Consider the following 27,297-nt stretch of genomic DNA (forward strand, 5'->3'; position numbering starts at 1 on the left):
CGGCTGTCCCAACTTCTTGATAAATTTACCCGTCAGGTAAGTATGTGACTATCTACATTTTTTTCTGAAATAAATAAAAACAGACACATATTTATCTGATAGGTAAATTTTTCAACAAAGTTAGAACGGCTTTACTTTCTGGCGCGTGTATTCAAATTTATTTCACAATCAGAGAGTTAAGAAAAAAAAGTAGTAATTCGAAAAGAAAAACGGCTTTCTCCCTAAACATTTCAATACACATTTAATTGTAAATCAAACTCGAATAGAGATTGCGAATAAAAAATCCCGTGTAAGCCGTGCAGTGGCTAAAGTGTCCCGTTTGGGGCAAACGTTTTGTTCCTCGAGATTCGCGTGCATTCGATCGACATTCAGGAAAGGCTGTCCGTTCAGTAATTGCCGTACCGCACGAACAACAAAATAAATAAATGATCTGTACCATTGCGTGCCGCGACCTTATATTTTATTTAACAAGGCAAAGGAAGCCTGTATCTTGACCTCGCTCCTTCAGAACGCTGAATTTTCCCGGAGGCGCTTTTGCCTCGTCGATTCGATATTTATTACGACGCACTCGCTTTTCCGTCAAACGACGGATCTTCCGCGATCTTTCCTGTTAAAGAGGTTACGTTGAATATTCCGATTTTCAATCGAGCACGAGTGCATTAATTTTATGAGAAATTTATGCGCGGCATTCTGTCGTTACCGCATTATCTTTCCATGAATTGAAAATTCGCGATAAAACTTATACAACCGATCGATAGGAATGGCATGCTCACGAATTTTGTACGATGACACAAGGACACACCAGCCTGATTCCTCATCGGCCTCCTCGATTATTCCACTAACGCGGATATACAGTGCTTTGGATGCTCCAAGTTGTGCCTTCAATTACTGACTTAAGAATGATTAAGGAAATTATATAAAATTATATAAACATGTGGAAATGAATACGACCTTGAACGATTATTAAATAAATTTTCCTTCGAGCTTGCGTGCAAGCTAATAGTGCAATTTGTGATCTTGTGACACAACCGGGCACATGAATCTATACGTTAGTACGCTACAAGCACCATGGTTCGATAGCTAGTTAGACTAACATTTTATACAATATTTTGTGCCTTCGAATAAACTATATGGTAATTTATTAAATGGATGTTATACACATTTATCCATTAGGTAAATTATATAAATTATGTGAAGGTAGAGCTGGCTTATAATTCCAAAATTGATATATGTATGACAGTACTTCATTTCAATTATGTGTTAAAAATATAAAGTAATCACTACTTTTTCCATATTAAGAATTTTGTCAAGTTATCCCGTTAAAAAATCTAAGCTAATATTAAATAAATTTTTATTCTAAAAAATCTTTTAATAGCAAAATTATGTAAAGCATCAAATCCTACTGCGTTTCCTATGGTTTAAGTTTTATTGGGCAACAGAAATTTGAATTTTTAGTAAAAAAAAAAATATATATATGTTAAAATCGGACCTCAAGTTTATAATTTTGGCTCTACAGAGCAATTTGTGTGAGCAAATCGCAAGTCAAAATCGACAGCAATTTGCTTTTCAGTGAGTCATCGAGAGCAACGAGACGGAATTAAATGAAAGCAAACTGAAGAAACCCAAGCAAAGCGGTAGTAATCTTCCTATGAATATTAAAAAGCGAGATTCCAGACACCAAGTTCATAGGTCCTGCGTGGCGTTATTACGTTATCGAACGGTCAGGAAGCTTCCCTGATAAATCTTACTGCACGTTCGAATTAGAGGGAGATTCCGGTCGCGTCTTCGCTCTGATTCGCTCAGCCTCAGGATTTCATCATTCATCATATGTAAATCACTTTTGCAGCGCGTGCATTGCCCCAATAAGCGCAGTAAGTTTTTGTCCCGTTCGCGTGATTTATCTCGCGTGCTGAAGTTCAGAGCTACGCGCACGTTCGAGACCAGACCAGCAGCACTTTATCGTAGAAATTATCATTCTGGCGTCTCTCGTTTTTCGATAAGCCACAATCTCTCCCGATTTCTCATCACTCGTTTCTCAAGTCTCAAATTTCTCCTTAAACATCTCCGTTCTATTAACAAACAAAAAATAGAGCACGAACATTACTGTGAGCACGTGCACGTGCACGTTTACACAAATAGAAATATCTAATCTATAGTAAGTTTTCCTTTTTCCTAAGTATTCTAAGTATTTTTATGAATCTTATGTAATATCCTTTTTTTTATGTAATGCATATTTTATATTAGAAAAAAATTATGTAAAAGAATTTTGTTAAAAGATTCGACAGTTATTTACATTTAGAAACATAATTTAATAATAATAATTAGAAATAAAAATGTAATTTAAACAATTCGCAAAATTAAGAAAATATACAATATACATAACTATATTATATAAATATACGCTACGTGCGTGTCCGTATTTATATAATACCACTATATAATTTCCCGTCGTTATTCTGAACTTTATAAATTCCGGCATAAAAGTAATATTCGCTTATCACACAAATATCCTTTTTATCGATCCGAATGTACGCGAAACAAAAACGGTCGACCGACTTTTTTCTCGTATAATCACGTACCCCCGTATCTTTGAGTTATCAGCGCTCATTAAGTTATTATCGAGCGAAGAGCACGGGAAGGAAATTGACTGCCATAAGAACGCGGCCACCTTTCGCACCTTATCAGATAAACGGTTTCGCAGCGCGCTCGCGGCCACGTTTCGAGCGTGTGTCGTTGCGAAATTCGAGGTCGGCGATGACGAGCGTGATCGTCGTACCAGCGAGCTTGCGGCAAAAAAAAAGAACTTTTCCAAACGCTCTCATTATCCGACGTTTCAGCGGAGTTCAAACACCTGAGATAAGAGCACTAAACTGGGACTTTTTCTTTTTTTTTTTTGTTCACAATCCGCAACAGAACCGCCGACAGAGAAAGAGAGATGGACTTCCGCAGCGTAAATCGCAAAGACTGTCATTTCCAATATCGATTACGTCACAATTGTCGGTGTAATTCTTCACGCACAGGGATTAAAATGTGCTGCGAGTACGTACGATGACGTGCGCGAAGACGAGTTCGACGTTAAGTTTTCGATAAGTATATTGCATTTTCACTCAAATATATTCTAAATTTGTTATTTCGTGTAATAAAAACTTATAAAATTCTGTAATATAAAACTTTAATTAAATTTACTCCATTCGGTACAGTTTTAAACGAGAGACAAACATTGAAACTACAACTTTTAAATAAAAATAAATGCACACGCGATATCTCTATGTAACTTTGAGTTTTTCTTTCAAATGTCACCTCAAGACAGTGTCGTTCTCTTGAGTTGAACCCGAACAAAGGTTAAAAAAATCCGCCATTCAAACAATACCCGGTAATGATAAAGCAACTTATAAGAATATTCAAGATGGAAGTGCGGGTCAAAATAAGTGCGAAGCGGAATAATTGTTTGGACAAACTAAAAACTATCCGACGCGCTTGGTTATTTTTAGTTCGGTTTGAATTATTTGCGGCTATTTATAAATTTAATTTATTAGTGGATCATAAAGTCGACACGTGGTAGTGCGTATGGTGCATATTTCGCCGTAAACACAGTTGAACCCGGTAAACACAATGACACTGCTATTATTTTCTTAACGCAGCTTTTCTCGAACGTATCACGAGCCGGATTGCACCGGTGCGACGGCGGGAGTCAGGTGATTTTACATACGAAGACAAACAGCTCTCGGGACCATCTGGCGGCTGAGAAAATGGTCTCGACAAACGGCGAGGTACAAATGTTAATGTTAAAAATTGTGTGTAAATTGCATCTGTTACGGTTTTTAAAAATAGATGATAAAAGTAAAATTTATGTGTTAAGCAACATTTAATGGCACGCCATTTCGCAGTTTTGATTACCTTTAATCAAGATATTCGAAATGAAGAGATGATAAGCGATCGGCCTTAATTTTCTGATTGTGAGTTAAATCTTTCGCAAAGTAAGAGTGTTTTCGTTTTTAGACCATTGTTATCGATTATTGTTTCCGCACTATCATATCATTAGAAAACGTAAATAATGGAGTAAATAACACGTCGCTTGTATCATTATTACAAGCTCAAGGGAATTTGTATCATCATGAGATCAATCGTGTAAAGTTTTTTCGAGATCAGCGATAAGACGTATTATTGATATAGGATTACGCAATGCATGCGCGCGCGCGCGCATTCCTTCCGAAGTGGTTTCACGTATGCAATCCGAATTATCAGCGATTTCATCAAGAATGTTTTTGAATGCAAACCGCTTAGCTAATAAAAGATACACGACATACAACACCCGTGCTAAAAATAACCGCTCTCTACCGTGTACGGTGTTCTTTTTCGGTCAGGACGAGCTTCGAATCAGGATAAATCGCAATAAGAACGTCGGGAACATCGGGATTCCTTGACGGTTAATGATCCAGGATCTACTTTCCTCAGATCAAACTGAAGTGAAATTTTGAGCGAATTCACTTTCCAATATATTTTCTTTAAACTTTATTAATATATAATAATAATAATATTAATACATAATATTATATTATAATTCGTTATTTTAGAATATTATTTATACGGAATATTTAAAAAATAAAAAAAAAACACGTTTTCTTTAAAATTTATACATTAATTGTATATTAAATAATAATAGGTACTTTACACGTGTAATGTAATATCATTGAAAAGATAATAAAAAAATATAATTTAAAGGCGTAATAAAAATATTTTTTATATTTATGTTACGTTATATATAAAAATAGACTCTCTGAACATTATATAATATATTCTTCCAAATTATTATTGGTATTTACAGGATCAAATCGCAAAAAACTAAACAAGGATTAATTCATATAATTTAGAGAATCGAGGGAAATACATTATAAGTGCCAATTAAAATACGTGCCTCGTGCGAAGACCGATCGGTCACGAAATCGATATCTTACAATACGTGGGGTCGAGTTACTTGGGAAACGGCACATGTCAATCACGTGAACGCATTTTACTGTTCGTAAAGCGCCATTCAGGTTGCGACTCCTATTGGAGAGAAGGTTAGGCATTTGTCCACTTCCTTCATTTAAGGAAATTGCTTATTCTCGTGCGCGTGCGTGTGTGTGCGTGTCGTATGTATATATATGTATATATACATATATATAATACATATGTATTTATTCATATAATTTGTATTACATAGGGGTCCGGTTGAAAATAGGCCGCCTTAATAAAGATTTGTTTGAACTCTGCCGACAAGCCCAGTTTACTGAACAATTACAATAAATATTTCAAGAATCATAATTTAACATTCTTTGCTACTAGAGTGCTTCTCATATTTTTTTATATTAATGTTACGTTCTGGAAAATTTACCCATAATTATGAATTTTTCTTTAAGAATTCTCTAAACCTTTAAGAATTTTTCTACTTTACAGGTCGCAAGGTTGTTAAAATAACTGAAATATTTTTGTGTGAAAAAATTTTAATAAAAATTATTTTAAAATATCAAAAAGTTAACGAGTAAAATTGTACTAAATTTAAATTAACATCTGGATAAAAACATCCGGTAGCATTCTAAAATTAATACTTTATCTATAAAATTAGTGCCATAAAAAAGTTATACGACGTAAATCTAGGATTGCTGAATCTTAAATTACCGGACATTTCCTTTTTTGTAATAAAACCTAACCGAACAGAAATAGTAATCATGAAAGTAAAATGAATACAAAATTTAATGGAAATTACTTACAATATTATTTTCCAAACAGTTTGCTTAAATAAAATAATAAACTATTATCGTTTAATATAGAATAAAATTTTATCAAACTTAAATCATGTTTTACACATAGCTTCACATTACTTTACAAAAATCAGAGGATCGTCGATGCTAAATGATAGTTTTTCACGGCTACAGTAGACGCTTGGAATGAGGCAACGTCACTGAAATCTAAACTCTGTTTACAAATTTCCTCTTTCATAAATTTTATTTTATTAATTAGGTATACTTAAAAACTGGACACACATATGTCTGATTTAACTTGTAAATCGGACATCGGACAGGACTCCTGAAAACCTGACAGTCCGGATTCAAACCAGACAACAGATGGCAATTCTATAAATCCTCATTTATCATTTTTCGATGATGCTAGAAGAGCAGAGAAAAAGAAATCGTTAATAAATTTCGTTACGTATGAGATGCGACAAAAATAAGAAAAATTATAATGAGCAGCGTTGGACGTACACACTGTGATGAATGGATGACAAGTTGTCACCTGAGGATGTGCGTCGTCGCCTCGGAACAATTTACGTAGAGACGCTGCATAAACTGAATTTACGTAGGAAAACTCTTTACGTGAGAAAATCTCAAGAAAAGCATCTATTCGCTTCGTTAAGCTGTGTAACGAGATAAAGGTGAATTTATCACGGTTCGCTCGTGACGATCGTCCCGGATGAATATTCCGGAATGAGGAAGGCGAAATGAATGGGGCAAACAAATAAGTCGTATGAATAAAGATACGTGCACTCTTCACAGAAGACGGATACAATAATGTCATGCGACTACCGTCTCTCTTGACACGAGGGAAAATCGCGAGACGACATAGCATCATCGCGATTAGAGCGTTAAATAACGACTTAATAGAGCAAGAAGTAAAAGTGTATTTATACATTAGTAAACGTCCCGAGAGATCGTCACGAGAACTCGTTCCTGTCCGATATGTGCACGACGCATGTATAATAAAATACGAAAAAGAAAAGAGAGAAAGAGAGAAAGAGCAATTTGCATTTTCTACGACATATTTCCGGAGAAAGACAGCCGTGGGGATATTGAGATGTTCTTTCTTTTTCCTTCGGGTTCGTCTACAAATTCATATAATTCATATAATTTGACATTTCTCAGATCACTCGTTCTCGAAGAGAGGTGAAACTTTTGTGCGCTATTTTGCCGCCTCATCTTACCGATTGTAAAATAAAGGAAGCACGACGATCGTAAAACGTTATCTCAATTGCATCGAAGGCGACGCGTGGGATTCGTTTTCAGCGACGTATCGCGGGGCCGCAGAAGTCTGCTATCATCTTTCAAAGTGAAGCCGATCTCCCTGTAAACTGACGGGGATTATTACACAATTTGTTGCTGCGTAAATGTCATGCCGTATCGCTGGTACGCCCGCACACGACCACACACGAACCAACCGTTTAATATAGAAAACAATACGAGTGTCGGTGATAAATGTGAGGAAAAAAGAGCGATGGCTTCCTCTCTCGGGATCCGGGGTTATCAGACCCCCAGTGAGTCGCTGAATATGTTTTCGTCACACTTATCTCTTTCTCTCTCTCTCTATCTCTCTGCCGCCAACTCTTTTCTCAAGACAACAGGGTTTGTTATTGACATTGCAATCTCGACGTCGCGCGCACATGACTCCACCCGTTTAAATCGCATAACCGAGATGCAAAATAAAAAAAAAGAGCAACTACCGCCATTCAAGTCGAATGGAATTATTATTAAGACTGACTTCCGCGGAAATTTTTCGCTTTATTGTCTCGTTATTGCTCACCTGCCTGTTCTATTTTGCTTTCAGACTGTCTTGCTTCGATAAAAATGCATTCGTCTACCTTTGCCTTGCCGTCTTATTATTCTTGTTTTTTTTTTCTCTTATTTGTAGAATTTTTATCCTCACCGGCGCATGTACAAATAGTTATATATAATGCGTGTCTCAGCTTATTTATAAACGTATCAATGACGGGATACACATTCAGATATTTATCGCGTCGATGACCGTCACGGCATTAAAACGCGAACTTGACATTACACCGCCACGTACCTATCACGTATACCGTATACGACGCCCTCCATCGCGCTCGTCTCATTAAGTGGATCACGCCGATAAAGAGTTTGACATACTCGGACAAAGGCAGTTCCTTGAAGATATATTAGGCTTGATTCATACTTCTGGCTCATGCTCCAAGCACGCGTCGTGTATTCAGATATTCTTTAATGTAGAATTCTTCAAATCGCAATACACGTTACTGGTGGTTGAGAAGAAAATGTTGTCTTGGAAAAAAATATAAGGAAGAAAAATTTCACTATCAAATCGACGTAATAAGAATAATCTCTGTCAGAGAAGCGAGAATTCACAGAATTCACAGAATTCACAGAATGATCTTAATAACAATTCAATTTGATTCGTCGCTCATTTTACATAAACACATTGTATGAAAACTCGTGCGCTCGTAAATCCCTTGAAGCGAATATGTTTAAAGAAATTACGAAAGAGAATTAGGTCTTTCCTGTTATGTTTCTCGCGATGTTATGTAACTACTAATTATCGCGTTAAGTGTATTACAAAGCTTACAAAGGTCTGCCCCTGGCGTTTTCGTAATACAAGGCCATGTGAAATTACAATTGACGTCGCGGACTGGCGTCGCGTCGCGTCGGGCGGAAATGCGATCGAATTATTATCGGCAAACTGACTCGTGGAACTTTCGTGGCGATATCGCGTATCGTAGGCGATGATCTATAATGTGCATATAATCGGTAATAGTCAGCCCGGTCATGTTGAATGTCGCGATGTAAAGATGCATCGGCCAAGACTCCGATAAATAAACATTTCATACTGTCTGACTATTCATAAATAATTTGCATGATATTTAAATCGCAACTTTACATTCATTATAAATAATATATTATTTGATTTATTAACTTAGTATCATGATAACGTTAATTATATTATTGCATCGTACAAAAATTACGAAGTAGACAAACGATAAGAAAGATTTTGTCTATTAAAAAAAATAAAGTTAAAAACGTTGGACGTTTTGTCACGTCAGAATATATTATATATATATATATTATAAAAAATATACTATGGCATGTCTGCTTTTTATTTGACAGATTAACATTTTATTAATGCGATCAAATTCCAAATTATGGAAATATTGTCACGTGAATATCAGCCGTCGTCGTCGCAAAAAAAAAGATAAATAATACATGTCTAGACGTTGCACTTTGGATCGCAAAGTACATAACGTGAGCGACGAGTTCTCGTTGCTGGCAGATAAAATTAACCAGTCTTTCGCGGGATAGCCCGATAATGCGTTGTCGACCCTTAAATGCGTATTTTTTCCAAATCCGTATAGGGCCTTCTACTTCATTGATATGTTTAAAATTATTTAGTATCAAAAATCTCCAAATTTTATCAATATTTTGAAAATAGAATGCCAAACTTCACGCCTGCATCAGCCGAAGAGAAAACCAATTTCTGAGATAACTAGCATACGTAATGTCGGACAATTTATTATTGTTATCGCAGGCGTTAATGTCAAAGTTGAAAGATCGTGACGTCTATACACATGTACGCAGGGGGTCTTTGATAAACTCAGCGACCCTCTGTTTTTGCGGAAAATTTTATGCGTTTAAAACAGAAACGTACATACTAGACCTGTTAATTTTCGGTCTCTCAAGATGATGAAACAATTTGCCTGAGTTCGCAAGTTAATATATTTTTCAAACTAAATTAAAGTTACAAAATTAAATTAAACTCACAAAATTAATTCGTTAGTTACATTGTAAGAATAAATGAAAAATTCAGTTAAAATTAAATTAAATTAAATTAAATAATTAAAAGATAATTTTAAAAAGCATTAATTATATTAAATTAAAATGTAATTGTTAGGAATTTGAATATAATATAATTAACAGATAAAATATAATTATTTAAATTAACTAAGTTAAAAGTTTTATTTTATTAATTTGTCAGGTTTCCAACTTTATTATTATTCAACTTTTGACTTTTCAGTTATTACGCAACCCTGCAATTTATTAATGCAAATGGAAAGATTAAAAAGCAAATAATCATTTCTTTAATTGCACTTCATGATTTGCGAATCTTTTCCCTTTTTTTCCTGTCGAACGTTTGATTATGTTCTATTTACTTGAAAAACATAGAAGATAGAAGACGTAGAATAGGAATTTCTCCATGAATTCATTAATTAACGTGTATTATCAGCTATGTATACACGAGCCACGTGTAAGGAGAACGAAATGGAACACTCGTGTACGCGTAATTCAATCTCTCGATTTGAAACTTGTCTGTTTTTTTTTAGCAGAATGTTCTACATAAGAAGCAATTTTTTAACATCTTTTCTTTTCCGTGAAATGTGGCGCAGGATTATGCAACAACGTAAATAAAAAACTAAAGTTTTCAAGCGCTTAAAAAATTTACTACGCAGAGACGAAACGTGTAAAAGAATAAATTAAAACAAATTAATTTAAAAAATCGATGTAAATCAATCACGATGTCTTTATATTAAAAAATTACATAAAAAATATCAATAAAAATTTATTTCAAGAAATAAAATTCCAATCTCACCGGAACCACAGTGAGAGCGGGAAGCGGGGCGAATATAAAATTTCTCGTTTATTTCGTATGTACAAGATACGCAACAAAATATGATTGTGATGACTCTATAAAACTTGATTTAACTTTCATCAATGTATTTTTCATTTTTTAAAAATATTATGTAAAAAAAAGTAATATAACAGCTTGAGCACTACTCATGATTATTCAGCTTCTCCATTTGGAAAGGTCTTTTGATCGCCATCTAACGAGCGATTATGAGAAACCAATGCGTTTGATATAGTAGAAAACTGTACAATTATATATATTTAAAAAATGCAAAATTATATAAAGAAATTAATTAATTTTAACTGTTTAACTAGTTTTTATCTAAAGTTAAAATCACAAACAAGATTATACGTATAAATATAATTCTTTCTTTAACCGGTCCACTGGTGGATCAAAATCAACGTTTTGTGCCAAAACTAGTAAGAGCTAATAATTATATATTTTATATGAAAGTTTACTTGTAAGGTATTTTTTGACTCGCTGGCAAATCCGTTGAAAATTGAAAGAAATATTCATAGTGCATATACTATATGCGGTATTACCAGTCGCGGCACTTTTTTTCCCGCGCATATATGCGGCATTAATGAACCGGTTGATTAATTATATGCAGGGTTGGGTAGTAACTAATAAAAAAATTAAAAGTTAATAAATTTAAAAAGTTAACAACTTTTAACTCAATTTAGATAATTTAAATGATTTAATTTTTAACTAGTTATATTTAAAATTAAAATTTTGATATTTTTAAAACATATTTTTTAGCTTTAACTTATAAACTTTTTTCCTTTAATTTCAGTTTTACTTGTTATCTTATTCTAGTTCTAAAAATTAGAAACTTTCCCACCCCTGATTATATATAATATTTCAACATGCTCTTTTTTTGAATAATAACATTATCAATCCTTATGATTATAGTACAATGAACCTGCCAAAGAACATAAATGATACCCTTCGGTGGAAGGAACAAATTTAAGGGGCATCTCTCTCTCATACCCTCCTTCCTTCTCTATCATATGCAGCAAAGGATACTCTTTATCTCCATGCACGATTAGTGCACGTGCGAGACGTATACTTAACACCACCACCACCGGCGTCGTCGGTCCGGACACACGTCGAGTTCTCGGGAAGAAAGGCGATAGCCGTCGCGGATCCAATTTTGTCGGTAGATCGAGTTTCGTGCCCTTCGTCTCGTGCGTGTGAGTATAATATAATAATAGAGTCGCGGGGCAACCGCGACAGAGTGGGGTGGAGGGAGAGAAGCAGCAGCGACGATAAGGAGCTCGCCGCGTTTCTCGCGTGAGATCCTTCCGAGAAGATCCTCGTTTTCGTCCGAGTGCTGATTCATCCCCGCGCACGAAGATCGCGGATTATCGCGGCGCAGTCGGGAATATGCAAAGAGTAGGCGGATTGTTAGCTGGATCAACACGAGCGGGAATTGATTCCGCGAAATTGAATACGCGAAACTCACGCAGATGAGTCTTCGTTTAAAAATATTACGGCTCTTTGGGTTTCCGCCTTTCTCGTGTTTTTGATTAAACAGCGTTAGCGACGTATAAATGTTATACGATTTAAAAAGTCTTGTATCTGTAGAAATATATTGAAATTATATTATTCAATATTTCATTGCTTTTATATAAATAGTAAGAGGCTTACTAAAATATTTAAAAAGTGAGTAACTTGATCCTGTAATTAGAATCAATAACTTTTTTATTTCTATCTAAAACTCGAATGTTTACCTAAAATTCACTTTATCGCTTTGTCCAGTTATGGCAGGAGATTAAAAAGAAATATAAAAGCTCAGATAAATAATTATATTTAACGTCGTAATTCTTTTTCATATTAAAATAATTATTGAAAAATCTCACGATAAAAATATGACCAATTAACAACAGTATTATGACTAATCTGAGTTCATCCCTGAGGAATGCGTGTCTTGGAGGACGCATTATTAAAGAATATGCAATAAATCTGCACGTGTCCTCTATGCTCAAATGAGAGTACGAAAACCATGTTTTATGATACAGACTCACAGTAAAATTTGCGTCGCTTTTTATGTAGCTTTATATTTCACGCTATGACACATAATAAGCATACGTTCACGATTTAATTTTACACTTGCTTTACACCACGGATATTTAATATGTGCGTGAATAACCTTTCGCTCAATGAGAAAATCTTGTTACGATTCTCAATGAGGCTTAAAAATTCGTGTAGTTGCATATAAAAGCCTCTGACGAATTACGAGAAATCGGTGAATCGCACTATTGATAAAATACCTATAATTTTTTTGCATTTACAAGGTAAACAGACTAGTACGGTGTACAAAAACATTTCATTGTTCCAATATCCAATATCAGTATAATGCACGAGTAAAAGAACAAAAAAATTTTAATTTTAATTTGTTATTGTATAATCTCTGAAACTAATGCCCTGCACAAAATTCAGGATACTTTCCTCTAGAATTTATCTAATAAGTGACAATAAAATCAGTGAAGTGTTTTCTATATATATTTACCATAAAATTAAAAACTAACACGTTATATTATCTCTCTCAGACGCGTTTTAAATTGTCATATAACGGACTTTTGTGCCCTAGGAAGATTCTCGCGGGGAAAGAGGCTAATCGAGCATTCGGGCCTCGAACGGACGCACGCGAGGAAAATTCCGTTACGTAAAAGATTTCGCTTTGCAAATGTAGCACTTCCGTCACCGCCCGGTGTCATCATCGTTATAATTCGTTCGTATCGGGGCCGAGCACAAAGATCGGACGGATGAAAGTGCGAGCGCGCGGTCTCTTCGTCATCCGCGAGGAAAAGACGGCTTCCCCGCGCGAACGTTTCATTATTCATCGGGGATCCCGAGTGGCCGAATGTGGTCGTGCGAATTTTTGCGCCGCGCGCGTCAAAATCTGCACGCGCGTCACGATCGTCGGAGCGCGCGATATCGCACGCATCGGTCACGCGCCCCGGCGCGTGCCCGCTTGCGGGTGTACGAGCGCACACCGATACGAATGCAAACGCGGGAAAGAATGTTTCCCACCTTAACGGAATACATCCAAAGCAAGACAGATGACCGGTATCGCGGAAACTGCGAAGAATCGTTCTCCTCGAGATTGATCCCGAGATTGATCTGGAAACTTTGATTGTATTCGTTCGGATCCTCCTTTGTAACTTTAGGTTTTCTCTTTATATGCCGTGGCGACTTAACACCCTTTATCTCAAGCGAGCGATTAGATAAACGATCTAGATCAATCTCTATTTTGAAGTAATAACTATGAAACATGTGTATAGCAATATAATCGAATGAAGCGTGAATTAGAAAGCGATATACTGTTGAATTGTTTGAATCGAGGAAATGTATTATTAACTTGTGCACGGAAGGATGAAAGTGAGAAGAGAACTCGAGAGAGTTTCAGAATTCGCATTCCTGATATCGATTTGATTTGTAAGTTTTGCAGAATATTAATTTAGAAAGTCGAATATCAATTCCTTTCAATTTGCCCGCTTCCCACAAAATTTCACATTTCGCGCGATATCAACGGACGAATCGAGAATATACCATCTGTTGGCGCCTTTAAAAACATTTTAGTTTTACAACACTAACTAAAAAGTCAAAAACTAATTAAAAAGATAAAATTAAGTATAAATAAGAAAAAATTATCTATGTATAATCATATACATTTATAATTCAAGAAATATATTTAATACATGGATAATTGTTTTCTTACTTCTTTATACTTAGCTTTTCGTAAATAAAAACAATACAAAACTCAAAGTTTATATAGATATAATACAATTTTTAAAAATTTTATATTTTTGGTAATATTTTATAATCCATATACATAGATTATTTATTAATGATATTACGTGCAAAAAAAAGACGATCGTTTATTACTTTATTCAATCAATCTTCTTTTCTTTTATTCCGACGCGTAAAATTGAATAAATCATATATCGATTAACGATCGTTCATTCTTTCACGTGCAATTGTTGCTAAAAGCCAACAATTCTTCAGCCGTTTCCCTCAGATTAAATTCTTCATTCCCCTCAACACGCTCTAATTCGTATAAAGTAGTATAAAACAACAATAAAACAACGAGACTTCGGCACGCCACAATGTGGCACGGGCTCGACACCAATAACTTCTTGTTCAAACCTTTACACAGCCGGTCTAAAAATAACAGTGGCACACTGTATTTTGTGCAACGTTATTTTTTCAAATTATAACGGTCAATTCAATTGATGAGCAAACGGCGAGCGTAATTCGACGTCTAATCGGAGAGACACTTTTCTAAAACAGTCGCGCCTTGTCTCGTTTCGGAGAATGGGAGAGGGGAAGGAGGACAGCGCGAGAAGGCCGTTGAGCTTTCCGGGCGTAGGTTAGGTTATTTACGGAAAGCTACTCCTTTTAGAACGGCGGCAAAAGCGGTTTGAAGCTTAATACCTCTCGAAAATAATCAATGGCAATAATAAAGATCGCGGCCGAACGTCCGACGGTCGCCCCTCCCCCTCTCCTCTACCCCTCGTGATGCGTCGTTTCCGCCGCAAATTGAGAGGAACGAAGCGAGAGGAACGAGTTTGAAATGAGGCTAAAATTAGGCTGAGAAGAAATGAGGAACGCGCCGCCGGAGGAGCAGACGATTAGGTACAGGATCGTCGGGGTCTGCGTGCGGATGTCTACCACCTACCTTTGCCAACGTCGAACGACGTGACGACCGCGTCGCAGAGGAGGACGCTCGGCGTGGGCGCGAAATCCGGATCGTCCGCGTCGAAGGACACGCTCTCCTCGAATTCCGTCAGCGTCGTCGCTGCCGTCGCCTCCGTCGTTGCCGGCCGATGCATCGCGGACGAGGCGCCGGGAAGGGGAGGGAAAATCTCGGCGGTTCGGTTCTCTGAAACAATATCGCGGGTGAGGGAGACAGTTTTGAGTGAGTGAGCCCGCGTGTGAAATACTACGCTCGCATTTCTGCGGAATCGTGGAAACTGTCAAGCCGCGCCGCGGAACGTGAACGCGACGCGCGTCTCCGTTCCGACAAGGATTATTGCAGATACAATAAAGTATCATGTGCTTCTTGTCTCGTGTCACTCTTTATCGTGCACGCGTGTACATATGTTTAGGTCTAATTACTCGAGTATTTCAAGGCTGGACACGTTCACACGTTCCGCGGCGTTCGATCGTTTTCACGAGACTTTCTCAGCGCGCGACAAGAGGCCGCGGCGGGCGGACTGTGAAGCTGAAGAGACGACAAATACGTATATATATGTACATCGCGCACGATTACGGAATTACATGGATATTGCGTGGCGGCAGCTATTACCTGTGTAACGATGATACGAAAGCGCTTTTCACGTGGGCATGCTCAGCTCAGCTTATCGTTGTCGTCACCTTTGCAACGTTTGGTTATCGTGAAAGAGAGGGAGAGGGGGAGAGAGAGAGAGAGAGAGAGAGAGGTTCGAAGTAACCGTCGCGCCGGTCGCGCGTCGTGACGTTCCCTCTTCCCCCCTTCTTACTGTTTCCCCGCGCTTTTTCTCTCTGCGTTTTTTTTTCCTTCGATGATCCGCGCGCGACGACAAGCAGCGGCCGACTGACACCTGACGTGCGTTATCGCGCGAAAAATCGCCGCTTGCCGACGAATGGCGCGCGGCCAACTTCAGGACGATATCGCGAGCTCCTTTTTTCCTTTTGGTCTCTGCGATTTACAAAACTGCACAGCTTTTCTTGAACTCCTTAAATCCGTATATTTTTGGAAAGAGAAATTGAGATTCACGGGCAGCTTTGTAATATACATCATTGGTCTGTTAAAACGACTTAACTTAAAAAATGAAGTTTTTTAATTTGTGTTTTTGAATCATTTTGTAACATTATTTTAAAGACTAATTTTGATAATAATGTGCATTATAATCAAGTTTAGGTAGAAACTAGTTAAAAAGTTAATAACTTAGTTTTTTTATATTTTAAAACATGTAAATTATTAATCTTTTTCTTAAGAATGTATCTGTATAAATAAAAAAATAATTTCTTGTAATAGAATTATATAAACAAAATATTTAAAACAATCTAATTTTAAGAGTATTATTTATATTAAATTAGAACGTTGTAAATTAAATAAATACTGATATATGATTTAATATTGATTTTTAAAATTAACTTTTAATTTAAATTAACTTAATTTTAACGCAACTTAAACTGAATTAGTTTTATTCGTCCAACTTTAACATAATTAAATTAATTTTATAAACCATTAATTTTTATCGAAATTTAGATTTGCACAACTTTATAATTCATTATAGAGAATAAAAGTATTAACTGTTTATTTAGTGTATTAATTTCTCATTACTATTTTCTTTTTCTAAAAACTTATAAATAATAACTTTTTATTTATTTATTGTAGCAAATAAGTAATATCATTGTTGTCTACACGTGGCGCAAAACGCGTGTTTTATTTTCAAAAAATATGAATTTTAGAAAAGGATCGTAGTACATCAAAACAGGTAATAGGAAAATATATAATACGTAATACAAACGATTTATTTATTGAAATAATTTTAAATGTACATTATACGCTTGACACCGATTCAATTTCTATATTATAATTGATGGTCGCTAGCTCGTTAAACGAAAAAGAATTATAAAAAGCAGGCACACGTAAGAACTTTCAGTTTTAAAGTATTACTAAATTATATATATAAGAAATACGTATTAAACGTATTTTTAGAGATGAAACATCAGATTTCGCTTCAGTTTCAGCAACGTTATCGAGATAGCTTTGACGAGATCCTAATAAAGTTCTCGCGCTGCTAAGCGTAATAATATCATGTGTGCAATGTACGTGTATGAATGTTTTAATATCATGTGTGCAATGTGTTAATATTGTTTCTTTAGCTTATGTGCAATAGTGTCATGTGTGCAATGTGTATGAGCGAAATAATATCATGTGTGCAATCCTACGTAAAGAAATATATAAATTTATTTTATTTTCATCAAGTCACGAATGATTTACATATAATTTTTTTATAAATATAAATATTTGTACGCTTTGATAGAACTTTGATTTAATTTCATAGATTTAATAATTAATTTCATTGGAGAAATGAACTAACGCAGCAATATAACGAATGCGCAATTGGAGAAAAAAAAATACATAATACTAACATGCCGACAAAACGCACATACGAATAAGAGTTTCTGTAAAAAAATGGAAGAAAAAAACATTTATAATGTTTCAATTAAGTCATAATATTGTTTCAATTAAACTAGTATAAAGTAATTGTGCATGATACATACCTAATTAGTACCTGCAATGTTTTATTTAAAATTAGACAATTCATGGCACAATAGAAGGTGGCGAAAAGATACGATTTTGTCACATTGCCTAATAAATCGATGTTCGACTGGATGTTATATCCTAGCAACTGCATGCAAGTTCACACAAATTTAATTAACATTTTTATAATAACTGTGCAGTTAGATACATTAAGTATCACTGTTTACTCACGTTTAACATTACAAGAAAATGATTGACCAAAAGTGAAAATTAAAATAAACGCAAGTGGGTGCTTACGATGAGCGTTCAGGTGTTCGGGGTTAGTTTTTAGTCACCTCTCTATGATAGCCGGCTTGTATATTATTGCTACGTCGTTTATATTATTGACAGCATTGCTGTAGTTTTAGTGCTGTTACGGCTAAAACACTCCATTATAGATGGCCCTTAAGAACGCTAGGTCAATAAGCATCTTATGTATATCAATATAGCGACTTTATGTTAGGAGCTCATTGGTTCAACGGTCTTATGCTATGCATATGCAGCTTATGTTATTTCGTGTGTGATGGCCCTAAGGACTTGTATTCTAAAATGATCTCTTTAAAAAAATATTCGTTTTTAATGTTGTTGAAATAGGTTAAAAGTATTTATTCGATATTTTATTCATATTTTTTTTATTCGATATTTTTATATCGAAGTGAAAAAAATATCGAATATTCGATAATATCGATTTTCGACAAACATCTCTAGGATTCGAGCCATTATGAAGAAGAAAAAGAAGTCGATGACCCGTAGTCGCTCTCAGGTTTCAAGTTCTTCTCTGGAAAAGATCAACAAAATGGCAACTGGTACGTTTCTATATAAATTTAAGCCATTTATTTTATTAAATTTAATTGTAATTATTTATTTGATAATGGTTCTTGTTGGTAATTGTTCAATTTAATTACGCCAGTGCAAATATTGGTGAAAGTATGCTCATTCGACGCGTTTTTGCACGAAACGAATGAACCTGGCAGAAAAAAGCGCCGCTCTGCCCCGCGAAACAAGATGTTAATCATTAGAGGCTGCGTTCCAATATTTACTGTCAGTACTGAAAATCTACAGTATATGTGACGTAAACTATAGATTTTCAGTACTGGCAATGAATATTGGAACGCAGCCATAGTCCACTACTTGACAGGTTATGAAACCTGTCATACCGACGAAATGCAGCGACGTATTTATTTACAATATCAAGTCGCAAATCCATGTGGTGCAGAGAATGCTTCGCACGCACGCACGCACGCACGCACGCACGCACGCACGCGCGCGCGCACGCAGGGGGCTTACGGCCCCTTCCGCACCCCACCCCGTCCAAGTCGCTAAACCATGTACACATTGCAAACAAAGTTCACATGTCCTATCAAGTACTGGATCTTAACGATTATTATCTCATTTCGCGGGGCAGAGCGGCGCTTTTTTCTGCCAGATTCGTTTCGTGCAAAAACACGTCGAATGAGCATAGTTTTATCAATATTTGCACTAGCGCAGCTAAATTGAACAATTACCTTTTTGTTTACATTTTATTTATTATTATTTATTTGGAAATATGTAGAAATAGAGACGAGCTTGCTGGTGATCGTTCTGGATGTAAGTTCATTACAACGGATAGTAAAGCAAGAAATGAAGATACTACCACTGTGTTTAGACTCCACAATTGTCTTTGCAAAAGCTCATCTCATACAGTCATCTAATAATGAATTGGCTATAATGGTATGCCATAACCACAGTACTAAATTCCTCTACCCTTGTGAAATCACAGCAGAAATAAGGCAGATGGATGACCAGTACGAAAAGTTTACTATGATGGAACATACGGTGCGTCAACAATTGCAGAGAATTATCAGCGAGAATATTCTACTATGGGCATTCCCCATGAATATTCCACTGAACATAAGTCTCATCTCTGGTGCGCTCAACATGGCATTGTGCTATATCGCTCGATTAAAGAGCGAAAAGATCGCCAGTCAAAAGTTGCATCCTAGAATACTAGTCATTACAGCCAGCAACGACTCAGCAACTCAGTACATGAACTACATGAATATATTCTTCACTGCACAAAGAATGGTTTTTTGTCTTTCTATTGAATTTTTATGTTATTACAATAACAATTGATTTGTAATGCAAAGAGATTCATCTGACACTGCTTTCAGAATGTCATTTTGGATGTGTGCAGTCTGGATCAGGAACTGACACTGTTGCAACAAGGCTGTGACATTACTGGTGGCAATTATCTGAAGGTGCCGCAGCTTGACGAATTACTGCAAGATTTATTGGTAAACTGTTTACACTTAATTTTATCATAATTAACGCAAATTATAATATACGTCATAATTAATTATTTGTTTTATAATTTAGTGTGTTTTCCTGCCTGATCCTAGTGTTAGGTCAGAATTGGTTCTTCCTTCGCCAGTAAAAGTGGATTATAGAGCAGCATGTTTTTGTCATCAGGAGCTTATTGATATTGGATATGTTTGTTCTAAATGTTTTACAAGTAAGTGTAAAGTTGTATTGATAATTTATTATAAGAGTATTTCAACATATAAAATGATAGAAGATATAAAATTACATTTAAATAATATTGAATATTTTGTGTTAAACTTATTTCTGTATTAATTTATATTTATATTAATTATATTTTTTCAGTTTTCTGCAAGTTCAATTCAATATGCACCACTTGTCAGTAAGTATTTTTTTTATGACTAATATACTAATTTATACTATGTCTACTAAAATTATACCTGTATGTTTACCTGCCATAAACAATAATTAATTTATTAATTTTTTAAGCACGGTATTCAAAATGCCGGGACGTATGTCGATGAAGATGAAGAACAAGTCTATGTGTGGTTCTCGCCGCACATTATTTGTATATTCTGTCACAGTCGAATATCTAAAGCAACAAAGGCTAAAAGATATAGTGAAGTACGTCATATGGATAATGAAATGTTTTGCTGCACTAATAATATTCCTAAATCTATATTATAATAGCCTGTATGATACAATTCCAATAGACCTTCGTATACATGGCATAACATTTGATGGCAATCAGACGACGTATTGCAGTGGTCCTCCATCTAAAGACACAATTTAATTTGAAAATTTAGGCTATTATACAAATATTTAATCATCATAATAAACAACTTTGCATGTGTCGCACATGTGTGTAGAAATTAATGTTAGCATAGATTCTTAATAAATGTATAATTTTTCAGCATTTAAATTTTTAAATAACTATAATTTGTTCTTTAAAATCTGTTCTTCTATAACTTTCAAGTTTTCGATCAAAAAATTATCGAAATTATGTACTGTATTCAGGCCCGGTTCCACAACTCACGGTTAAATTAACCGGCCGATTATTCCATTGTAATTGATCAATCGTATTTGTTAATTTTGCTTAACGACAAATACGATTGGTCAATTCCAATGGAATAATCGGCCAGTTAATTTAACCGTAAGTTGTGAAACCGGGCCTCAGTGATATCCCAACTAACGATGCCAGTTCAGGGCAGCGATCATGTAATTTTTTCCTTAAGGCGAAAACTTGAAAAGTGAAAAGTTTCATGTAACTATCTCTTTCTATTGGTGTTGAATAGAAAGAGACAGTGCTCTAGTTTACGCAACTTGCGTTCGATGATAGCATCAAAAGACAGTCCATCTGGCTCAAAACCGTGCCAAAAATGTCTCAAAGACATTTTATAGCATTGTGGAAAACTATGACATGTTTTCTGCTCAACCCGAAGAACGGGGAACATCATTGTATCGCTTCCATAGGTAACATATTTGTATTGTATCTAGAAATTTCATTTTGTAATATAATATTTGGTTAAATAAAACAATACAAAAATTACAGGTTTTTAATTATTTTAAGAAGCAAGTCAAAATATTGAATACTGAATTGAAAGAAATTACTTGCACCTTTGTTTAGAAATTTACAAAACATTGTAAAGTCTCTATGGAAATTCATTCTTGATATTGTAAATCTGTTTATTATAAATCATATTTTACATTGTATCATAAATCTTTTTATGATGATAAATTCTAGTAAACAAACTGACGCATGAATATGTAAGATATTCCTACCAAAAATATGCTATATTATCTCAAACAATAAAGATATTTTTAATAATTTGTTTGACCGTTATGCCACAAAAAATTTACATCAATTTGCACATACATATGTTGTACATGTGTGTACTAAGATTGCAGTCGGTAATTCCATTTCTCATAGTAAAAAGTTGGGACAGCCATTAAAATTCACCCTATACTTCCGTGGTGCACTGTATATAAACGGGATATACATAGAATGTGCAAATGTATCGTTATGATGTACATTGACGGTCCTCTGTATGTACACATGTATATGAAATGTATATTATTTACATATTGTGTAAAACATTTGGTTATATGTCATGCACATGCATGGTAAAAAGTTGGGACAGCCATTAAAATTCACCCTGTATATACATAGTACATGTAATATACATGGATGTATATACATTGTATATACTACGTATATCCTAATGTTTTGTGGGCCTGTATATCATAGAACTTATACTAATGGAAGGAGAAAAGAACCTGTTTAAGTGTGTCCAAGAAATGAGACAGAAAACTAGTTCTCTCTTATACCTACAAATACGGCCGCTTATGCGCATTGTGAGGAAAAGTTATAAAATGAGACAGAAAACTAGTTCTGTCTCATTTCATCTCAAGTCATGTTCTACCTATCTTTGTCGCACAGATGTTGGACACAGTTTCGGCATACGGACGGTATACGTTATTCCGCTTCCATTAGTATAAGTTCTATGCTGTATATACAATTTTCTTATTATCGTAAATATATTGTCTTCTTTAAGAGGATGCTAAACTGCTCATCAAACTTGATCGAGGTCAATAATGTAGACCGTCCTTGTTATTGTCTATACTTTAATCCTGGAGGATTTTTAATTCTGTAAATGCAATTAAAACATTAATGAGCCAGAAAATTATTAGTAAGACAGGATAACTTTAGCATCCTCTTAAGGGGATACTAAACTGCTGTTTTATCACTAATTTTTTGGACACCGAAATCTTTTTATTGATTGCATGAAATTGAAAATCTTTCTCCAAAATTAAAGTACAGATAGTAACGCGGTGCGCTGCAATGAATTTCATACGAAAAACGAAAGAAAGTTAGAAAATTATAGTTTTATTATCGACTTCTGTAGTCGACTCGTGAAAACATTTGCTGCGTATAAAAGTTTTAGACTTTGTACGTATAAAATAAGCATGAGGCGCACTTGGCCTTTTAGCAAAGAATACTGTGCTTTTAGAATAAGCCTAGGAACCTTAGAAAAAGTTTTCCGTGTTTAAGGGGATCTATCTGTTTTATCGACAAAATTGTACAATTTGTTCTAAAATCCTTCTCCACAATTAAAGTATAGACGATAACAGTGTGCGGAATACATAAATACATAAATACATAAAAAAAACTTTAATTCTAGAAAAGGATTTCTAAATCTATAAAAGAAATACATACAAAATTTTGTTAATGACGTGTCTAAATGACTCTACATTATCGACCTCGATCAAGTTTGACGAGCAGTTTAGCATCCTCTTAATATACATTACTTTTACAAAGTTTAATATACAATGTATTATATATTTATATATACTATCACATATTGATTATGTTTATTCGTTCCTCGTACGCGTTCCACAGTTGTCTTTTATATTCTAAAATGGCCTTTAAATAACCATGAGGCGATTCCGTGATACCTCTACCGACGACTGCTAAATCGGCACCAGCATTGATAATCGATCGCGGATCGTTATATTGCTGATCTAGACTGTCCCCGCTTTTAGACAGTTTGACACCAGGCGTTAACTGAACTAGTCCGGGTTGCGCTGTGAGATTGGATTGACACACGAGACCTACCACCAGATCAGAAGCTTCCTCCGCCATCGAAACCGCGCTCTTCAGATAATCACCGGTAGTCAGTGCACCTTTGCTCGACATCTCGGCGACGAGGAAAATGCCGCGCGGCTCGGTGATGTTCTCTAGACCTTTTTTAAGCGCGTTGACGACAGATGCGCCCGATACCGGATGCACCGTGATCAAATCGGCCCATTCGGCAATCTTGTACAGGCCATGTCTGTACTGTAACGATACCGTATTGCCGATATCGCCAAATTTACGATCTTCCATCAACAGAAATTTGTGCTGCGTTGCCAATTCTTTAAGCCGAAGAACAAAGCTCTCACTGAAATCCTCTACGACATCCACATGAGTCTTTAGCACTGCGATATGAGGCCCTGCTATGTTCGCCAATTCCAAAATCGCGTCCGTTTCCTTTAAATCGGCCGCCAAGCAAAGATTAGTTTGTTTCGATTCCATTAGCTCAAACAGCTCAAAGGCCAATAGATTCGTCGTTAGCTTGGCGCGTTTACTATATGGCAGTTTCAATCTGTCATCTGGCACATCTACAAATAAAAGCAATAGATAATAGATATGATAATGATTAAACTATAAAGTCATAAATTACAATGCATTACTTTGTGTATACAATATAATAGATCATAAAATAGATAATTTACCTTGAACGGAAATGCTTGGTGCCCGATTCGTTGCCAAATAATTATTAACATCCTTGACGATTTCAGACGTAACCTTTCCAGCCTCGAGAAGATACTTCATGAATTGCGTTATCACAAAGAGACTCTTAACTTTGATCCCATGATTTTCGAGATTCTTTCTACCACCTTGTTCTCTATCAATTATCACATAGGCCTCCCTCACATTCAAGTTTTCCTTCTTTAAGGCATCGACAGTCTCTAAAATGCTGCTACCACTTGTTATAATATCCTCGATGATTATGCAGTTCTCGCCAGGTGAGAAGATACCCTCTATTAATTTCTTTGTACCATATGACTTTGCTTCTTTTCTCTTCATTAACATGGGAATCTCTTCCTGCGCTGATATCAAGGTAGTTAATGGTAGTGCTGTATATGGGACACCACAGATTCGGGACACTTTGGTAGGGTTGTCTACCAATGTCCATAAAGCTTTTGATAACTTCAGCTATACAATAAAAATATGAATTAATATTATACACATCTCATAAGAGTAACTTCCACTAAATTTTAATTAAATTAATTAATTCAATTAACAAAGTTGCTTACAGCAAAATTTTTAATCATATAATTTAATGTCTTTAATGTTTTTTCTATGCATCAGAAAATAATATTTTTTCCAACTTAAAAAAGTAGTATTAATAAGTTAATCATCAATTAAGTTGATTACAATTTAATCAAGATCCTAAATTCGTCAAATGCTTATACTTACCATTAATTTCGGATAAGAAATTATCATACGCAAGTCAAAATATATCGGTGTAATTAAGCCGATTTTCGTCTTAAATTCTCCGAATTTTATGGCATGAATATCATATAGTTCTACAGCCAATTCCTTTAAGAGCGTTTCCATCTTAACTGTAATCATGCGGCGTATTAAAAAATTTTTCGTGCGCAGTGTTAAACATTTGATTGCGAAACAAGTAGCTTCAGAATGTAATTCGACAAGCAAAAATTTGAATTTTTAACTTAATACTACTAGACACAGACGCGCGCTTCACGCGCGCTATGACTTTTTATTTTTTAGTTTTAAATGTTTTACAACAATAACTATCTATATAAATTTGACAGCTCAAAATACAATCGCAATGATAGTTATTCTTGCAACACGAAGTAAGCGCAGCGAAAGAACTAATCATCATGGAAAAGAGGCTTCATTACATGCTTTTTTTAAGACAGGAAAATATACATTTTAAAAATTATTTTAAAGTAAAATTATAACATTATTGTACAATGTAATTTCTTATTATATTATTACCTGATATATTTCTTTATTACTTCTTTCTACACACTTTTCCTTTTCTCTCTCTCTCTCTCTCCGCTCCTTCTTTCTATAAAAATCGCTGTTTCTCCTTCTGCTTCTTTTTCTAGTTCTTCTTTCCACAAAAGTCGAGACTCTTTCTTTCCCCTCTCTCTTTCTATCTCTACATCTATCTGTCTACCAACCTATTTCCTTTCCTTCTTTTTTTCTAAAAGATTATAAAAATTTAAAGATGTTATAAGATATACTTTATGTATTATTTAAAAATAAAATGATACATTTTATAAATTATTTTAAAGTAAAATTATAACATTATTATATAATGTTATTTCCTATTATATTATTAAACAAAGAAAGATTGAATTTTAGAGAACAAGAAAAAGGCAAATGCAATATCTACTTACCTTCTTACAATTCTTCTTCTTCAGAGACCCCTATAGGATTTTCGACTCAAAAAGGGTCAAAGACCTAAAATTAACTCCTGGAGCAAGAGGGTCAGTTATATATAATATAACAATATTTCTTCCCAAGGCTGGACAAATGTCACAAATTAGCAGGGTTAAGATCCACAAATTAATTTAAACTTGTCGTCAGTGATGGCGAGGTTTCAGTGAAATAGAGTTCGACAATATAAAATGGTATAAAATTGTCAAAGGTTCAAATAATTATCTGTAATAAATTATTAATATAGCAATATTTTTAATATTTGGTATTAGATAATTTATATATAAAAGCCTGTAAGCCATGCTCAAAAAGTGCTTCAATAAAAGATATCCTGCTAGCGTACAATATAGAACAGGACAAAAAAAAACATGATTTAAATCCTGTTTAATCGAACTGCATTCACATGCAAGAGAAACTTGCGTGTGAACAAATCCTTGTATTAAACAAAAAGTTTTTAGTATAGGCATATTTTGTAGTAATTCTATTGAGCGCGGTGATCTCTTTTTTCTTAAATATGCATTTTTTTTTAAATATATATAAGAATAAAATATTAAATAAAATATGTAGAAATAAAACATTTAAGTCTGAAAGAGAGTTCATATAGTTAGTACCATTACTAATGTTAATTCTTAGTAAAAAGTCAGAATATATTGAGATGTTATTTTTAAAGCAAAGTATAAGCAAAACAAAAAAGAATAATATTAATAGGAACGTCGCAAATCGAGAGATGAGTGATCTGAAATATAAAGGCAAAGCAAACTTTTAAAATCTTTAGTTGAGAGACAGTATTAGTTATCCAAATAGAAGATGATATAGTTAGCCGATCCACTTCACAGAATTAAATCAAAAGCCAAAAAAGGCAAAACAGAAAGAATTTAGTAAGAGGGATTCGTACGTTCGTATAGATCAACAGTCATAACGCGAATATTTACCTTCTTACAATTGCTTGCGAATCACGTGTTGCCGGTGTCGCTGCTTCTTCTTCTTCTTCACACAAGTGGCTTTCTGTCTCTTACGACTCTCACTCACATTTACTCACATTCACTACGTGTCACTCACAACTCGGCTCGACAGAGAGTGGCGCAGAGTGGCGCGGACAGAGCACGCGGCACCGGCACGGCGACGGTCCGCTCCGAACAGGACCGAACGTTCTGGAAGGGTGCGCAGTGCGCACTGCGCATACGCCACTTCTCGTGGAGTGCGCACAGACGGGATCACATGAACGACAGCTATATGAAAGTGAGTGAGAAAGTAATGAGAGCGAACGAGATGACCACAG

The 27,297-nt window shown here is 35.1% G+C and overlaps 2 protein-coding genes and 2 long non-coding RNA genes across 9 annotated transcripts in view; 1 reads left to right on the forward strand and 3 right to left on the reverse strand.

Moving 5' to 3' along the window:
* Positions 1-15,977, reverse strand: part of LOC105833678 (protein pinocchio) — a 45,073-nt gene extending 29,096 nt beyond the window's left edge. Inside the window, exons 1-2 of one of the 2 annotated variants that reach the window (XM_012675597.3) lie at positions 15,719-15,977; positions 15,089-15,292 (exon numbers count right to left, since the gene is read on the reverse strand). In XM_012675597.3, the coding sequence (XP_012531051.1) occupies positions 15,089-15,242 (154 nt within the window). In that variant the 5' untranslated portion in view covers positions 15,243-15,292; positions 15,719-15,977. Of the gene's footprint in view, positions 1-15,088; positions 15,293-15,528; positions 15,621-15,718 lie in introns of those variants that run through there. The other variant, XM_012675596.3, reaches the window with a different exon arrangement.
* On the forward strand, positions 15,265-21,551 carry LOC114255021 (general transcription factor IIH subunit 3). 5 transcript variants are annotated; one of them, XM_036286510.1, is made up of 7 exons: positions 15,265-15,722; positions 18,413-18,510; positions 19,257-19,768; positions 19,855-19,977; positions 20,060-20,195; positions 20,348-20,384; positions 20,492-21,551. In XM_036286510.1, the coding sequence occupies exons 1-7, from the start codon at positions 15,511-15,513 to the stop codon at positions 20,793-20,795; spliced, it is 1,422 nt and encodes a 473-aa protein (XP_036142403.1). In that variant the 5' UTR covers positions 15,265-15,510; the 3' UTR covers positions 20,796-21,551. The 5 variants fall into 5 exon arrangements, with proteins under 5 accessions (XP_036142403.1, XP_036142404.1, XP_036142407.1 ...); XM_036286511.1 differs by having other exon boundaries at positions 15,266-15,722; positions 19,464-19,768; XM_036286514.1 differs by having other exon boundaries at positions 15,289-15,309.
* Positions 16,912-18,426, reverse strand: LOC118645464. The gene is made up of 2 exons (XR_004963153.1): positions 17,686-18,426; positions 16,912-17,586 (listed from the first exon to the last, which is right to left on the reverse strand). It is a non-coding gene; the product is annotated as an uncharacterized LOC118645464 (long non-coding RNA).
* A 1,735-nt stretch (positions 21,552-23,286) lies between the features above and the next one.
* Positions 23,287-27,181, reverse strand: LOC105840426. The gene is made up of 6 exons (XR_004963151.1): positions 26,951-27,181; positions 25,979-26,243; positions 25,572-25,782; positions 25,026-25,171; positions 24,278-24,761; positions 23,287-24,163 (listed from the first exon to the last, which is right to left on the reverse strand). It is a non-coding gene; the product is annotated as a uridine 5'-monophosphate synthase (long non-coding RNA).
* Between the last annotated feature and the right edge of the window lie 116 nt (positions 27,182-27,297).

The sequence above is a fragment of the Monomorium pharaonis genome, chromosome 5 (genome assembly GCF_013373865.1).
Source record: "Monomorium pharaonis isolate MP-MQ-018 chromosome 5, ASM1337386v2, whole genome shotgun sequence".
In the NCBI taxonomy this organism is placed as follows: domain Eukaryota; kingdom Metazoa; phylum Arthropoda; class Insecta; order Hymenoptera; family Formicidae; genus Monomorium; species Monomorium pharaonis.